Source organism: Lolium perenne, chromosome 7, assembly GCF_019359855.2.
Source record: "Lolium perenne isolate Kyuss_39 chromosome 7, Kyuss_2.0, whole genome shotgun sequence".
In the NCBI taxonomy this organism is placed as follows: domain Eukaryota; kingdom Viridiplantae; phylum Streptophyta; class Magnoliopsida; order Poales; family Poaceae; genus Lolium; species Lolium perenne.
In genome coordinates, this window is record NC_067250.2 from 23,870,226 (window position 1) to 23,887,511 (window position 17,286).

The 17,286-nt window shown below is 46.6% G+C and overlaps 1 protein-coding gene across 1 annotated transcript; it reads right to left on the reverse strand.

The window, feature by feature from the left end:
• Positions 1-15,211: 15,211 nt before the first annotated feature.
• Positions 15,212-17,137, reverse strand: LOC127318093 (uncharacterized). Its single transcript, XM_051348717.2, has 4 exons — positions 16,897-17,137; positions 16,342-16,801; positions 16,076-16,249; positions 15,212-15,983 (listed from the first exon to the last, which is right to left on the reverse strand). Exons 2-4 carry the CDS (start codon positions 16,715-16,717, stop codon positions 15,463-15,465), a joined length of 1,071 nt encoding a protein of 356 aa, XP_051204677.1. The 5' UTR covers positions 16,718-16,801; positions 16,897-17,137; the 3' UTR covers positions 15,212-15,462.
• Between the last annotated feature and the right edge of the window lie 149 nt (positions 17,138-17,286).

Below are 17,286 nucleotides of genomic sequence, written 5' to 3' on the forward strand. Positions count from 1 at the left end.
TTCAGGTGTTGCAAAGGAAAACTGCTAAAGCTACGGAGAGGAACCGGAAGAGGAGGCCGTCGGCTTTACAGGTTTTGGACCGTCCCGTCATTGCAAGAAAAGGAAAGCGACTGGATTCTCAAAATAGCCGATGAGTAGTCATCGGCTAAGGGATTGCGAAAAATTATGGTCAGATATCAAATCGCAGCCTGAATTGGAGAAGTGCTTGACTGACGGGCTAATCGACATGTGAGTCCGGCTTCACGGGCGTCCAAAAGAAAAGGAATCCGATACGTTGCTATCGGTCTTGGCATGACAGGCGGAAGGAATGAAATTGGATTAATTGAAAGAACAATTTTCATTAATTCAAAGGAGCGGCTTTACAAGAAAGAGCCGATGGCTCTCAAAAGAAGGATCTAGCGCCTAGTGCACTGCTACTACTAGTCCTACTCTACTAGTCGTCGCTGTCCTCATCATCGCCGTCGTCGATGTCATCGGCGCTGCTCCCAGGAAGCTCCTCGTCGCTGCTACCCCAGCCTTTGGCCGGAGCTTCGTCTTCCTCGTCATCATCATCATCCTCGCTGTCCGCCCAGGAACGGAAGCGCTTGGTCGGCGGATACCCGATGGAGGAGGAGGATTCATCCTCCTCCTTTTCCTCCTCGTCATCATCATCGTCCTCACTGTCCGCTCAAGCGCGGAATCGCTTGGCCGGCAGAAGCTTAGTGGGGGAAGGGGGGTCGTCCTCCTCTTTTCCTTCCTCTTCCTCTACTTCTTCCCCCTTCCCGTCGGGGGAGGTGGGTTTCGCCCAAGGATGGAGGTCGTCTTCACTTTCGCTTATCAGCTCCCCATCGATGAGGAACTTGAGGTCCTCTTCCCCATCGGTCAGAGGCAGGTCGTCCACTGGCGCGTGGTCGGAGTTCCACTCCGGCTCGCTCGAAGAGAAGGACTGGGGGGGAGAGGCCGGAGGAGACAGAGGAAGAGGAAGGCATCACTACAGAGGAAGAGGGTTTTTTGGTGCCGATGGCTGGAACAGAGGAAGGGGATGAAGTGGGCTAATCAATCGGCACGGTTAAATAATGAGAAGCCTGGTGGAAATTTAATGCCATTGCAGTTTCCGAGGAAGTGATGCCAAAGCTATCGAATTTTGCAGAGAAGCTGGAAAGACAGGGCATCATGATGAAGAATACTGCGACAGGTCTGCTCTGCCACGACATGACCCTTCGAAGGAAAAACAGAGTGGTTTTGAAATTATCATTACCAAAACCAGGGGAGCATGTGTTATCACCAGATTTTGGCCAAATCAGGAAGTGGGCCGTAAGAGAGATGGGCTTGGAAGATTACACGTGGAAGATCTCTGAAGCGGCCTTGCACGAAGAGTTTGGGCTAGATTGCCCATGTATCTTTAATTATGGTAGAAGTTAGAGTTTGTATCGTGCACGGTGGGGATTATTCCCACGTTAGAAAGTCCCCTGGACTATAAATATGTATCTAGGGTTTATGGAATAAACGACAACCAACGTTCAACCAACCAAATCAATCTCGGCGCATCACCAACTCCTTCGTCTCGAGGGTTTCTACCGGTAAGCAACATGCTGCCTAGATCACATCTTGCGATCTAGGCAGCACAAGCTCCACGTTGTTCATGCGTTGCTCGTACAGAAGCCTTTTTGATGGCGAGCAACGTAGTTATCATAGATGTGTTAGGGTTAGCATAGTTCTTCGCGTAACATGCTATCGTAGTGCAACCCTTGCATATCTAGCCGCCCTTACACCTATCTTAGGTGTAGGGGCGGCACCCCGCTTGATCATTATTTAGTAGATCTGATCCGTTACGGTTGCTCCTTGTTCATCAAGGATTAGTTTAATATCTGCAATAGTTAGGCCTTACAAGGGGCTGGAGGATCCAGCGGCACGTAGGGTGTCGTTCGCTAGTCCTAGACAGGATGTTCCGGGGATCAACCTCGTGTTGGTTTTTAGGCCTTGTCTAGGATCGGCTTATGATCACCGTGCGTGGCCGCGAGGCCCAATCCTGAGTAGGATGATCCGATTATGCGGTGAAAACCCTAAATCGTCGTAGATCTCATTAGCTTTATCTTGATCAAGCAGGACCACCATATATTCGTGCACCTCGTACGAATCATGGGTGGATCGGCTCCCTGAGCCGATTCACAGGATAACCTGAGAGCCGATCGAGGCTCGTATTTAATGTTTACGTGTATGCCATGCAGGAAACTAAGCGAGGCATCTCCATCACCTTCCTGACCAGGTATAGGTCAGGTGGCACGCCCTTGCATCAGCATCGGACGTGTGTACCAGAAGGCTTTGCGGGCCGTCGCTCGGAGGGACCTCGGCCAGCCGCAGCCCTAGGTTGTTCCCGGCTCTACGGTGTTGCCCGTCGCTGCCCGCCGGTGGGTTTTGGCAGCAACACATTCTGGCACGCCCGGTGGGACCATGAGATACCAGCGACCCCTCTCTGATCACCTCCTCAACAAATATGTGAGTCAGTATGACCAACGCCGACGATCCAGCGATGATGATGAAAGAGATCGTCTGGCTAGAGAAGCCAGAAGACATCGTCGGCATGATCGCGATGAGGAGGAGCACGAGCGCCGTGCCAAAGGAGAATCAAGGGAGCAAGATGACAACGACAGTAGCCTGGACTGCCCCTTCTTCAGACACTGCTGGGATTCAGGAATGAGCCGATTGCCCACAATCGGCAATTGCCCAGAATGCAACCAGAAGAAGAAGGAGGCAGCCACTGGAGGCAGCCAACGTATCTGTGTTCAGGCGCTTAGGGCCTCTCCTGCCACAAAGCAAACGCGCTGAGTCCCCTCGGTGGGCAGATCTCGAGGATTCAGAAGACGAGGGACAAGAAGAAGAAGACAGGTACCACCGTCCAAGGTGGTGCCCTGATGGACTCAGCCGTTCACAAAAGCGCAGGGTTCAGCGATTGCGCGGTCTGGAGGAAGCCGAAAGGTTATACTTGCATACGCTAAGGAAGGCACGACCTGATCTGGCTGCGAAAGTTCAGCGAACCCTGGACGAAGAGGGTCGTCCACGGAAAATGGAGTGGCGCCCCAAGCAAAGGAAAGCCGATGATGAAACATCGGCTGGTACAAACATGGTGCTCATCCTTCCGACGGAGCTTAGTGCTCCACGATTACACGATGCACTCAAGGTGGACGACGGCAAGCGCATCAAGTTAGAGGTTGGGCTGGTTTTATCCACCAGCCTGACCGAGTAGCTGAAGCAAAGAGATGAGCAAACGTGGCGAGGCTGATCCTTGTGATCGGCCCCAAAAAATTATGAAGGAGCATTACAGAACCTTCAGTCAGCGCTTCAATCGATATGGAGGCCGATTCCAGCAATCGGCCAAAATTATCCTCACCACATGTTCTACTTGTGTTCGTCCTTGATCCTATCGGAGCCGACGTGCGAATTACAGAGCCGATATCTGCCATTCCCTGACAGATTCGACTCGGGGGGCACCTAAACACGGTGAACATGGGAACAGGTGCAGGAGAACATGTGTGCAGTGAAACACTGGGAGCCGATTAGGAAAAATCGGCCAGTAAAATTTTTTTTACAGCCGATGCAAGGGCATCGACTTTAGAATTAAGAAACGAAGCCGATGCGCAGCCATCGACTCTAGTACAGTTACACAAGACCAAGACCTACTGCTATGTGCTCAAAGTTCACATCAACATCGACGTTCAGTGGAATAAAGCTGATCAACGATCTGTGCATCCTCGCCGGCATTCTCGCCTTGATTAAGGCTCGGGGGGCAGCTAACTTGGTAGATGTTCTGTTTTGGGAGCCGATTGGAGTCGCATCGACTGACCCTGCATCGTGATCTTCTCACGAAAGCAGTTCAGGTGTTGCAAAGGAAAACTGCTAAAGCTACGGAGAGGAACCGGAAGAGGAGGCCGTCGGCTTTACAGGTTTTGGACCGTCCCGTCATTGCAAGAAAAGGAAAGCGACTGGATTCTCAAAATAGCCGATGAGTAGTCATCGGCTAAGGGATTGCGAAAAATTATGGTCAGATATCAAATCGCAGCCTGAATTGGAGAAGTGCTTGACTGACGGGCTAATCGACATGTGAGTCCGGCTTCACGGGCGTCCAAAAGAAAAGGAATCCGATACGTTGCTATCGGTCTTGGCATGACAGGCGGAAGGAATGAAATTGGATTAATTGAAAGAACAATTTTCATTAATTCAAAGGAGCGGCTTTACAAGAAAGAGCCGATGGCTCTCAAAAGAAGGATCTAGCGCCTAGTGCACTGCTACTACTAGTCCTACTCTACTAGTCGTCGCTGTCCTCATCATCGCCGTTGTCGATGTCATCGGCGCTGTTCCCAGGAAGCTCCTCGTCGCTGCTACCCCAGCCTTTGGCCGGAGCTTCGTCTTCCTCGTCATCATCATCATCCTCGCTGTCCGCCCAGGAACGGAAGCGCTTGGTCGGCGGATACCCGATGGAGGAGGAGGATTCATCCTCCTCCTTTTCCTCCTCGTCATCATCATCGTCCTCACTGTCCGCTCAAGCGCGGAATCGCTTGGCCGGCAGAAGCTTAGTGGGGGAAGGGGGGTCGTCCTCCTCTTTTCCTTCCTCTTCCTCTACTTCTTCCCCCTTCCCGTCGGGGGAGGTGGGTTTCGCCCAAGGATGGAGGTCGTCTTCACTTTCGCTTATCAGCTCCCCATCGATGAGGAACTTGAGGTCCTCTTCCCCATCGGTCAGAGGCAGGTCGTCCACTGGCGCGTGGTCGGAGTTCCACTCCGGCTCGCTCGAAGAGAAGGACTGGGGGGAGAGGCCGGAGGAGACAGAGGAAGAGGAAGGCATCACTACAGAGGAAGAGGGTTTTTTGGTGCCGATGGCTGGAACAGAGGAAGGGGATGAAGTGGGCTAATCAATCGGCACGGTTAAATAATGAGAAGCCTGGTGGAAATTTAATGCCATTGCAGTTTCCGAGGAAGTGATGCCAAAGCTATCGAATTTTGCAGAAAAGCTGGAAAGACAGGGCATCATGATGAAGAATACTGCGACAGGTCTGCTCTGCCACGACATGACCCTTCGAAGGAAAAACAGAGTGGTTTTGAAATTATCATTACCAAAACCAGGGGGGCATGTGTTATCACCAGATTTTGGCCAAATCAGGAAGTGGGCCGTAAGAGAGATGGGCTTGGAAGATTACACGTGGAAGATCTCTGAAGCGGCCTTGCACGAAGAGTTTGGGCTAGATTGCCCATGTATCTTTAATTATGGTAGAAGTTAGAGTTTGTATCGTGCACGGTGGGGATTATTCCCACGTTAGAAAGTCCCCTGGACTATAAATATGTATCTAGGGTTTATGGAATAAACGACAACCAACGTTCAACCAACCAAATCAATCTCGGCGCATCGCCAACTCCTTCGTCTCGAGGGTTTCTACCGGTAAGCAACATGCTGCCTAGATCGCATCTTGCGATCTAGGCAGCACAAGCTCCACGTTGTTCATGCGTTGCTCGTACAGAAGCCTTTTTGATGGCGAGCAACGTAGTTATCATAGATGTGTTAGGGTTAGCATAGTTCTTCGCGTAACATGCTATCGTAGTGCAACCCTTGCATATCTAGCCGCCCTTACACCTATCTTAGGTGTAGGGGCGGCACCCCGCTTGATCATTATTTAGTAGATCTGATCCGTTACGGTTGCTCCTTGTTCATCAAGGATTAGTTTAATATCTGCAATAGTTAGGCCTTACAAGGGGCTGGAGGATCCAGCGGCACGTAGGGTGTCGTTCGCTAGTCCTAGACAGGATGTTCCGGGGATCAACCTCGTGTTGGTTTTTAGGCCTTGTCTAGGATCGGCTTATGATCACCGTGCGTGGCCGCGAGGCCCAATCCTGAGTAGGATGATCCGATTATGCGGTGAAAACCCTAAATCGTCGTAGATCTCATTAGCTTTATCTTGATCAAGCAGGACCACCATATATTCGTGCACCTCGTACGAATCATGGGTGGATCGGCTCCCTGAGCCGATTCACAGGATAACCTGAGAGCCGATCGAGGCTCGTATTTAATGTTTACGTGTATGCCATGCAGGAAACTAAGCGAGGCATCTCCATCACCTTCCTGACCAGGTATAGGTCAGGTGGCACGCCCTTGCATCAGCATCGGACGTGTGTACCAGAAGGCTTTGCGGGCCGTCGCTCGGAGGGACCTCGGCCAGCCGCAGCCCTAGGTTGTTCCCGGCTCTACGGTGTTGCCTGTCGCTGCCCGCCGGTGGGTTTTGGCAGCAACAGTTATTGAATGATTAAAGTTTGAGATTTTCCCTGATTCTTCGATTCAAGCAAAATCTCGGGGGCTACTGACATAGGCATTCCCAAGGGCCTGCCGAAGATGGTACCCGGGGTTTACTGAAGGCCCATGACTTGAAGAATAAGAAGAATCGGAAGCCCAAGTTAATATTAAGGAAAGCTAGAGTTGTATTAGGAAGTACTACTTGTAATCTTGCGGGACGGGTTGGAAACCCTCCCGGACTCTGTAACTTGTGTATTACGAATCCCTCGGCTCCGCCTCCTATATAAGGGGGAGTCGAGGGACAAAGAGAGGATCGAATCTATTGTCAACACAACCCTAGTTTCATAATCGTCGAGTACTTTTTGGCTGAAACCTTCGTGATCTACTTGCCCTCTACATCCAACGAAACCCTAGTCTACCATCTGTAGGCATTGACGAGTTAATACCTCGTCAGCGGCTGGCAGGGCGTCTCCAATGGCCTGAAGATAATACCGCCCCAGCGACGCAGAGGCAAGCTCGGGTCCGGCTTGGAGTGACCGTCGCCGAGGGGGTGGAGATGCAAGCTTCATAATCGAGCAACACGGAGGCGAGACTGGCTCGACGTACAGTCTAGGCAGCTTGCGTGAAACCCGCCTTGGTGGCGGCTTGTAGCCGTGCACAGCGATCAAGGCGTTGAAGTTCTTGTTGTCCCAGAATGCCTGGTAACCGAGGCGGTTATATGGCCTGCCGTAGGGGTCGTACGTCATTGATAGCTCCACATCATGCTACGCCTTGAAAACCGGTTGCCACATTGTGTTGTCCTCCGCCCAGGTGGGTTTGTCATGCTCCCATGGCGGTATAGTGTCCCGGCGGCGGTGAATGTACGGCAGGAGATCGGCATCGCGCTTCGGGACAGGGGAATGGTGTACCCCCTGGTCATCTTCCACCCGTAGTAGCGCAAGGTACATCGTGACCGAGAAGGACGCATCAGCAACATCACTATGGCCATTGTTGATGCCGCCCATGGTGTAGTCGGAGTAGCTGGATATGTTGAGCAAGCAGACGAACTGGCGAGGAAGAACTCGAACCGCATCGAGCAGTTCATGGCCACAAGTATAGGGGATCGCTGAAATTTTCAATGAGAAGTACATTACCCAAATTTATAGTTTGATTCAAGGGAACACAATAATACCAATAAGATTTTAGCAATTGTGACGTGTATATCAATAAACTCACAAAGCAAGTGGTGATTTTATAGCAGTTGATTCAAAGCAGTAAAAGCAAACAGTAAATAAAAGCAGCAGATTTTCAGTTTTCACCTCAAGTAGTAGTATGTAACTTTCAGTGGCTAAAAGCGTAGGCATGAGGTTACAATGAGGGTAATGTATGGATGATATTAATCATATAATGTAATCCAACTAACATAGCATCCATCTCTAATTCAGTTGTATGTAGGTGTGGGATCTAAATATAATCATACGTATCAACTAAGAGAATTTGTATAACATCTTTTATCTTGATTGCCCATTTTACCGGGGTCAACTTGGAACTATAAGCAATTACCATTTCGAATAGACCCAAACAGAGCATTAAGATTCATGAACACACATAATCCCCGAACAATCACATATTCCCCTTGTTTTTCCTATCTGTTACCTTAGGCCTCGTTCGGCAGTCGTGTAAGTGTTTTCGGTGATCGAGACATGGATCAGCGTGTATTTTAGGTGGTTGGGGTATTTTCACCTACGTAGGAGAAACTGAGAAAGGTATTCACGATAGCTGATCGATGGGGCGAATAGAAAAAAGGGAGCTGATCTGAACGCCAATCCCCGTCTATCCGCAAATTCGGGCAATGGTGTAACAGAACTGGCTATAATCACCTCCTGATCTGCCGGGTAACCACAAATTTAAACCAGAAAAAACGCGAGCTTGGTGCCGTGTTTCTGATTCCCGTGGACTCAGCGAGATTACAGGCTACAAAATGGTGATTGACGGGGCTTGATCTGTTTAAAACCTAAGTACCGAACAAGACATGAGTGTTTCAGCGTGTTACATACGGCCTGGCCTGAAAAATTACACCACAAAACCTTTTAGAATTCAGACCCGGTCTATCGAGCAGAGTCAACATAATACAACATAATAACAAGTAATAATATACCTTGCAAATAGATACCAACCTCATATATATGATTCATTACTGAAATCATATCACTTGGGCCCTAGTAGTAACAAGTATTAAACATAGCAAAGGTGTACCAACACTCATACAAGAATATCTTGAAGACATACACCTCAAATCTCGATACATATAGATGATTACATGATCAATCTCATCCAAACCACATCCACCTCTTAAGGCTACGGAGACTACTCACTCATGGTGAAGGAGAGTGAGTCCATGGTGATTGGTGATGATATCGGTGGCGGTGATGATCAAGAAGCTCTCGAAATCCCTGTCTCCGGGGTGGAGAGTGATACGTCTCCAACGTATCTATAATTTCTTATGTTCCATGCTAGTTTTATGACAATACCTACATGTTTTATTCATACTTTATAATGTTTTATGCATTTTCTGGGACTAACCTATTAACAAGATGCCACAGTGTCAGTTCCTGTTTTCTGCTGTTTTTGATTTCAGAAAAGCTAGTTTACAAATATTCTCGGAATTGGACGAAACAAAAGCCCACGGCCCTATTTTCCACGGAGTGTTCCAGAAGACCGAAGAAGAATCGAGGAAGGCCAGCAGGGGGCCCACACCATAGGGCGGCGTGGCAGTGGGGCCCCCCGCGCCGTGATGTGGGGAGGGAGCCCCCTGGCTCCCCCAACGCTGCCTCTTCGCCTATTTATTCCTTCGTCCCCGAAAACCCTAGCACCGAGAGCCAAAATACCAGAACAGTTCCAGAGACGCCGCCGCCGTCAACCCTAACTCGGGGGGTTCAGAAGATCTCCTCCGGCACCCTGCCGGAGAGGAGAATCATCACCGGAGGGCTCTACATCATCATGCCCGCCTCCGGACTGATGCGTGAGTAGTTCATCCTTGGACTATGGGTCCATAGCAGTAGCTAGATGGTTGTCTTCTCCTCTTGTGCTATCATGTTTAGATCTTGTGAGCTGCCTATCATGATCAAGATCATTTATTTGTAATGCTACATGTTGTGTTTGTTGGGATCCGATGAATATGGAATACTATGTCAAGTTGATTATCGATCTATCATATATGTGTTGATTATGTTCTTGCATGCTCTCCGTTGCTAGTAGAGGCTCTGGCCAAGTTGATACTTGTGACTCCAAGAGGGAGTATTTATGCTCGATAGTGGGTTCATGCCTCCATTGAATCTGGACAGTGACAGAAAGTTCTAAGGTTGTTGATGTGTTGTTGCCACTAGGGATAAAACATCGATGCTTTGTCTAAGGATATTTGTATTAATTACATTACGCACAGTACTTAATGCAATTGTCTGTTGTTTGCAACTTAATACTGGAAGGGGTGCGGATGCTAACCCGAAGGTGGACTTTTTAGGCATAGATGCATGCTGGATGGCGGTCTATGTTCTTTGTCGTAATGCCCTAATTAAATCTCATAGTAGTCATCATGATATGTATGTGCATTGTTATGCCCTCTCTATTTGTCAATTTTGCCCAACTGTAATTTGTTTACCCAACATGTTATTTATCTTATTGGAGAGACACCACTAGTGAACTGTGGACCCCGGTCCATTCTTTTACATCTGAAATACAACCTACTGCAATCATTGTTCTCTTTTGTTTTCTGCAAGCAAACATCATTCTCCACACCATGCGTTTAATCCTTTGTTTTCAGCAAGCCGATGAGATTGACAACCTCACTGTTAAGTTGGGGCAAAGTAGTTTGATTGTGTTGTGCAGGTTCCACGTTGGCGCCGGAATCCCTGGTGTTGCGCCGCACTACACTCCTTCACCAACAACATCTCCTACTGGTTCGATAACCTTGGTTTCTTACTGAGGGAAAACTCGCTGATGTACTTATCATACCTTCCTCTTGGGGTTCCCAACGGACGTGTGCTTTACCGTCACAAGCAGCTACTTTTCTGGCGCCGTTGCCGGGGAGATCAAGACACGCTGCAAGGGGAGTCTCTCACACCCAATCTCTTTACTTTGTTTATTGTCTTGCTTTATTTTATTTTCTGTCTTGTTTGCTTTCTTTATATCAAAAACACACAAAAAATAGTTACTTGCTTTACTTTATTTAATTCGGTTTTGCTTTATTTATTTTTATTATTGCTAAAATGAATACTCCTGAGAACACTAAGTTGTGTGACTTCACTAGCACAAATAATAATGATTTCCTATGCACTCCTATTGCTCCACCTGCTACTACAGCAGAATTTTATGAAATTAAACCTGCTTTACTAAATCTTGTTATGAGAGAGCAATTTTCTGGTGTTAGTACTGATGATGCTGCTGCCCATCTTAATAATTTTGTTGAACTTTGTGAAATGCAAAAGTATAAGGATATAGATGGAGATATTATAAAACTGAAATTGTTTTCTTTCTCCTTGAGAGGAAGAGCTAAAGATTGGTTGCTATCTTTGCCTAAAAATAGTATTAGTTCATGAACTAAATGTAAAGATGCTTTCATTGGAAAATATTATCCTCCTGCTAAAATTATATCTTTGAGAAGTAGCATTATGAATTTTAAGCAATTGGATAATGAATATGTTGCCCAAGCATGGGAGAGAATGAAATCTTTGGTAAAGAATTTCCCCACCCATGGACTAACTACTTGCATGATCATCCAAACCTTTTATGCAGGATTAAATTTTTCTTCAAGTAACCTATTGAATTCAGCTGCTGGAGGTACTTTTATGTCCATCACTTTGGGTGCTGCAACAAAGCTTCTTGATGATATGATGATCAACTACTCTGAATGGCACATTGAAAGAACTCCTCAAGATAAGAAGGTAAATTCTGTTGAGTGATAAGATTGATGTTATTATGTCTATGCTTGTTAATGGTAAATCTCATGTTGATCCTAATAATGTTCCTTTAGATTCATTGGTTGCTCAAGAAGAGCATGTTGATGTGAACTTCATTAAAAAAAAAATTCAACAATGCTTATAGGAATAATTTTGGTAACAACAACTATAGGCCATATCCTTCTAATAGTGGTAATGGTTATGGTAATTCTTACAACAATAGTAGGAGTGTACCCTCTGATCTTGAAGTCATGCTTAAAGAATTTATTAGTACACAAACTGCTTTTAACAAATTTGTTGAGTAAAAATTTGGTAAAATTGATGTTCTTGCTTCTAAGGTTGATAGTCTTGCTCATGATGTTGATGCTTCTTCTCTTGATGTTACTTGATTTTCACTTTCTGCGCCTAGCTGAAAGGCGTTAAAGAAAAGTGCTTATGGGAGACAACCCATTATTTTATTTCTGCAATTTTTGTTTTATATTTGAGTCAAGGTGCTTGTTACTACTGTAGCAATACCTTTGTATCTTTATTTTCTTGCATTGTTGTGCCAAGTAAATTCTTTGATAGAAAGTTGATACTAGATTTGGATTTCTGCGCAAAAACAGATTTTTAGCTATCACGAATTTGAGTTTTTCTCTTTGTAGATGAATCGTAAAATCCTGAAAAAAATCATGAGTAATCCTCAGATATGTACGCAACTTTCGTTCAATTGGAGCTTTTCCATCTGAGCATGTTAAGTGCCTCGAAAAAATTCGTCTTTACGGACTGTTCTGTTTTGAAAGATTCTGCCTTTTATTTCGCATTGCCTCTTTTACTGTGTTTGAGTAGATTTCTTTGCTCCATTAAATTTCAGTAGCCTTGGGTAATGTCCAGAAGTGTTGGGAATGATTGTGTCCTTGCTGAACATGTGAATTTTTGATTATGCACTAACCCTCTAATGAGATTGCTTTGAGTTTGGTGTGAAGGAAGTTTTCAAGGATCAAGAGAGGAGGATGATATAATATGATCAAGAAGAGTGAAAAGTCTAAGCTTGGGGATACCCCCGTGATCATCTCTGCATATTTCAAGAATACTAAAGCGTCTAAGCTTGGGGATGCCCAAGGCATCCCCTTCTTCATCAACAACTTATCAGGTCACCTCTAGTGAAACTATATTTTAATTCTGTCACATCTTATGTACTTTATTTGGAGCGCCCGTGTGCTTTTATTCTCGTTTGTTATTTTAAGTTTTCTTAATAAATCGGATCCTAACATGCTTGTGTGGGAGAGAGACACGCTCCGCTTTTTCATTTGAACACTTGTGTTCTTCTTTTTATCTTTCATGTTCATGGCGAAAGCTGAAAGCCGCTGCACTTATTGTTATTTTATTGGAAACAGAAAATTCTTCATGTGGTAATTGGTATATTGTCTTGGATAATTTGATACTTTGAAATTGTTTTGAGCTCTCAAGTAGATCATGTTTAAGCTCTTGCATCATGTAGTTTAAATCTATTAGTGGAGAACTACCGTAGAACTTGTTGAAATTTGGTTTGCATGATTGGTCTCTCTAAGGTCTATATATTTTCTGGTAAAAGTGTTTGAGCAACAAGGAAGACAGTGTAGAGTCTTATAATGCTTGCAATATGTTCTTATGTAAGTTTTGTTGTACCGGTTTATACTTGTGTTTGCTTCAAACAACCTTGCTAGCCAAAGCCTTGTACTGAGAGGGAATGCTTCTCGTGCATCCAAAACCTTGAGCCAAAACCTATGCCATTTGTGCCCACCATAACTACCTACTATGTGGTATTTTTTCTGTCATTCCAAGTAAATACTTCATGTGCTACCTTTAAACAATTCAAAACTTTATTACTCCTTATTTGTGTCAATGTTTTATAGCTCATGAGGAAGTATGTGGTGTTTTATTTTTCAATCTTGTTGGGTAGACTTTCACCAATGGACTAGTGGCATATACATCCGCTTATCCAATAATTTTGCAAAAAGAGCTGGCAACGGGGTGCCTAGCCCCAATTAATTAACTTTCATTAATAATTCTCTTCACATGTTTTGCCCTGATTTATCAGAAAGCAACTTAATTTTGCAATAGACACTCCTCCATGGTATGTGAAATGTTGGAAGGCACCCGAGGATTCGGTTAGCCATGGCTTGTGAAAGCAAAAGGTTGGGAGGAGTGTCATCTATAAATAAAACTAAAATACATGTGTAAACAAAAGAGAAGAGGGATGATCTACCTTGCTGGTAGAGGTAACGTCCTTCATGGGAGCCGCTCTTTGAAAGTATGTTTGACAAGGGGGTTAGAGTGCCCACTACCATTCGTTGACAACAACAAAAACCTCTCAAAACTTTATTTTTATGCTCTCTATATGATTTCAAAACTTGAAAAGCTCTAGCACATGATTTAATCCCTGCTTCCCTCTACGAAGGGCCCTTCTTTTACTTTATGTTGAGTCAGTTTACCTACTTCTTTCTATCTTAGAAGCAAACACTTGTGTCAACTGTGTGCATTGATTCTTACATGTTTACTTATTGCACTCATCATATTACTTTGTGTTGACAATTATCCATGAGATATACATGTTGAAAGTTGAAAGCAATTGCTGAAACTTAAATCTTCCTTTATGTTGCTTCAAAACCTCTTATTAAGAATCTATTGCTTTATGAGTTAACTCTTATGCAAGACTTTTTGATGCTTGTCTTGAAAGTACTATTCATGAAAAGTTTTTGCTATATGATTCAGTTGTTTAGTCATTATCTTTTTGTTAGCAAACTATAGACCATTGCTTTGAGTCACTTTATTCATCTCATATGCTTTACAATAGTATTGATCAGAGAGCAGGATCAATCTAGTCCCCGAAATGAAGATCGTGGTCTCGACGTCGCTCTGTTTCGTGAAACACCGTCTCCTCCTGGCAGGGTATGTTTTCATGGTATATAAGGCACACGCAAAGGGGGAGGCGAGACGACGTCCGAGGGCCAAACGGGCCCTGGTGGCGCGCCCTATGAAGGTGGGCACGCCACCTGGCTCCGTTTGGGCCTCGTGGCTCCCCTCTCGTGATCCAAAGCTCCGGGCCCTCTCTTTTCATGACAAACTCCCCGGTATTTTTTACCGATTTTATTTATGCGAAAGCTAACAAAAACGAGACTTTGCTAAAAACAGCATCAAATTCAGCAGTTGTTATCCAAGTATGATGAGATTCCGGAGCAAATCTTCGAGCAAAGTGCTTGGAAAAGTGGATACATTTGAGATGTATCAGCATTCGCATCGAGATGCTCCCCAAAAACTTATCGCCCGCCTCCCGGTGCAGGGTCTCGAAGGATGGGGTTTCAGAGGCCTACTCTCCAAGACGATCGTGCATGCAGCCGTCGGGATGGAGAAAACTAGAGAACGGCGCAACAAAAGGAACTTGACGCGAGAGAGATAGAGAAGAGTGGAGTACTCCAGATCTGTTATGTCTTCTGGTATAGCCTGGGACAGGGTGGAAAGTTAGGGACACGCGGCGAGCATGGACACACATATATGGTCGACACATACCCAACTCAGTTGGTGCACAAAAAAAATTAGCTTCTACAAAAACAGTTTCGAACTCGAACTCGAGTCACCAAACGTGGCGCGCGTGCGATTCATGGCGTGGCGTGGTGATACGTGCAGCGAAGGAGGAGGAGGAGTGCGCGAGGACTCTTCTCTTCTCACTCACTTATAAGGACTAGAACAACATCCCTTATAAATAACTCCAACTCTCTTCTAATTAGTAATGTGAGACTAAATTTTCTCTCCAAAGCTATCTCCAAGCTGTCAATATGATGGTCTTTGAAATTTCAGAAATTATAGGCTATATGTGTTACTCTATTGGGCTACAGTCCATCTAGATCTGACATAGTATTGCCAATCTGGACCGTTGGATTGACCAAAATAAACTACCCAAAATTATTTGATGAGTCTTTTTGTAACCCTATACATGAGTGAGCAGACCTCACAACCTCGCTGCAAATAAAATTACGCTATGGAAGCATCCATGGCCATCTCGAACGATTCAACCACGCACAATATTTTACTACATAATTTACAGGCACAGGCCAGACGTTACAAAATCTCCGAAAATGATAGGAAAATGAAGAACAAGTGGCACAACTTGCTGAATTTATTCTACTGTACACACATCGTATTACTGAAAGCGAATGCTGTTCCTTAAAATTCGTAGGATTTGAACATATGCATCTAGGGAATGCTAGTCCCTTTTTTTTTCTAGATACAGTACATGTTAATTAACTCCATGCTATGCTAGTAGTTGTTACTCGGGAGAAGGAAGCTCCAGAAGTCCATGCTGTCGGAAGAGCCGGCGAGGAGGCTCTCCATCACGTCGTCCGAGCAGCACTCCAACAGAATCCGCGCGTCGGACGGGGAGGTACTGGAGGCCTCGGACGACGACGACGACCACGTGGAGAAGCTCTCCGTCGCGCTGACCACGCTGCCCTTGCCGCCGATGGTGCTGCGATGAGACGGCCCGGGATGATCACTGTACGACGCCGGCGCCGCCGTGCCGGCTGGAAAATTGATCCTAGCCTTCCTACCGTGGATGCGCCGCGCCTCGGCGTCGTAGGCGCGCGCGGCGTCCTCGGCGGTGTCGAAGGTGCCAATCCAGACGCGGACGCCCTTCGTGGGGTCGCGTATCTCCGCCGACCACCTCCCCCACGCCCGCTGCCGGATGCCGCGGTACGGGTGGCTGGGGCTCGCCCTGCGCCGCTTCGGCCTCACAATGGCCGGCGAACAGTGCTCGAGCTTGCAGGACTCCGCCATGACCCCTGCATACAGAGATGAGAGAACACACATCACTAACTGCATCGAAAATTCCTGCTGTGTTGAGACGTAGCAGCAAAGTGATGTGCAAGCAAACCTGTAAAGAACGGCTCAATGTCGTCGTCGTCATTGTCCATGAACTCCCGGAAGGCGGCCTCCCAGTCACGAGTGTCCTCATCCACGAGCCTGCTGACGCGCATTTTCTTCTTGCTGCCACTTCTCCCGGAAGGCGGCGAACGGTGCGCCTGCTTGCAGGACTCCGCCATGACTCCTGCATAGAGAGAAGACGCATCATGGAAACTGAACCGAACAACTTACTGTTGAGTCGCAGGCTCGCAGCAGAGAACTGATGTGCAGGCAAACCTGTCAAGAACGGCTCAATGTCGTCGTCGTCGTCGTCGTCGTCCATGAACTGCCGGAAGGCGGCCTCCCAGTCATGAGTATCCTCATCGGCGGGCCTGTTGTCGCGCATTTTCCTCTTCCCCGCCGGCAGGACTTGGCCGGGACGACGGCCCTTGCCGTGGTCGTTCGGGAGGAGCTTTCCTCCGCACATCACGCTCTTAGGTCGGGAGGAATACTTTGTTGTTTCAGGTGGCAGCTTCTTGACAACTGAATCTCTGACCAAGAAAGAGTGTGTTCTTCGCTTAGCACATCGGCTTATATAGAGGTGAAGTGGAAAAGAGCAGTCCGAGACTCCGAGTAGGATCTGTTGCTTGCTTGGTAGAAGTATCTGGAACATCGTGGAAGAAGCGGATAAGCCAGCGACATGGAGACATGCATGAATCCGATTCAAAGAAGGCCGGAGCAACTGAACCTGCAGCGCCTGCGGTAGCATTCAGACATTCAGTGGTCACGAAAATCAAGGTCAAGTGGGACAAGTTGGTACCGCGTTGGTACTGCTACATGCAGACCATTTACCTGTGTACATCACGCTCGGAATTCAGCCGTCACTACTCACCGTTTGTTGTGTCTGTTGGTCCTCTAGATCTTTAGCATTGTAAGCGACACTCTGCTGCTGCCTGTGAGACTGGAGAGGCACGACAGTTGCTCTTTGCTTGGTCGGTTCCTTGTACCTGGGTAGCACCGTCGGTTTCATGGCGTTTTGTACGCTCAAGCGGGAGAATCTTGGCCCGCCAAGTGGCCGGCCTCGTCGGAGCAGGGCACCTGGCTGTTTAACAAGTTGCGCTTCCAACTGCCGCCAAATACCAGGGGCGGTTAACCATTAGGCGGTTAACCATTAGCGTGATATCTTTTTTGTAAAATAGCAGTATCAAAACTGCCATCCACTGCAGTAAAGGAGAAAGTAGA

Coding starts and splice junctions, on each gene's coding strand:
- LOC127318093 (XM_051348717.2), bottom strand. CDS start 16,717: ATGTTCCAGATACTTCTACCAAGCAAGCAACAGATCCTACTCGGAGTC. Junction 16,250..16,341: donor CATTGAGCCGTTCTTGACAG/GTTTGCCTGCAC, acceptor CTCTCTATGCAG/GAGTCATGGCGGAGTCCTGC. Junction 15,984..16,075: donor CATTGAGCCGTTCTTTACAG/GTTTGCTTGCAC, acceptor CTCTGTATGCAG/GGGTCATGGCGGAGTCCTGC.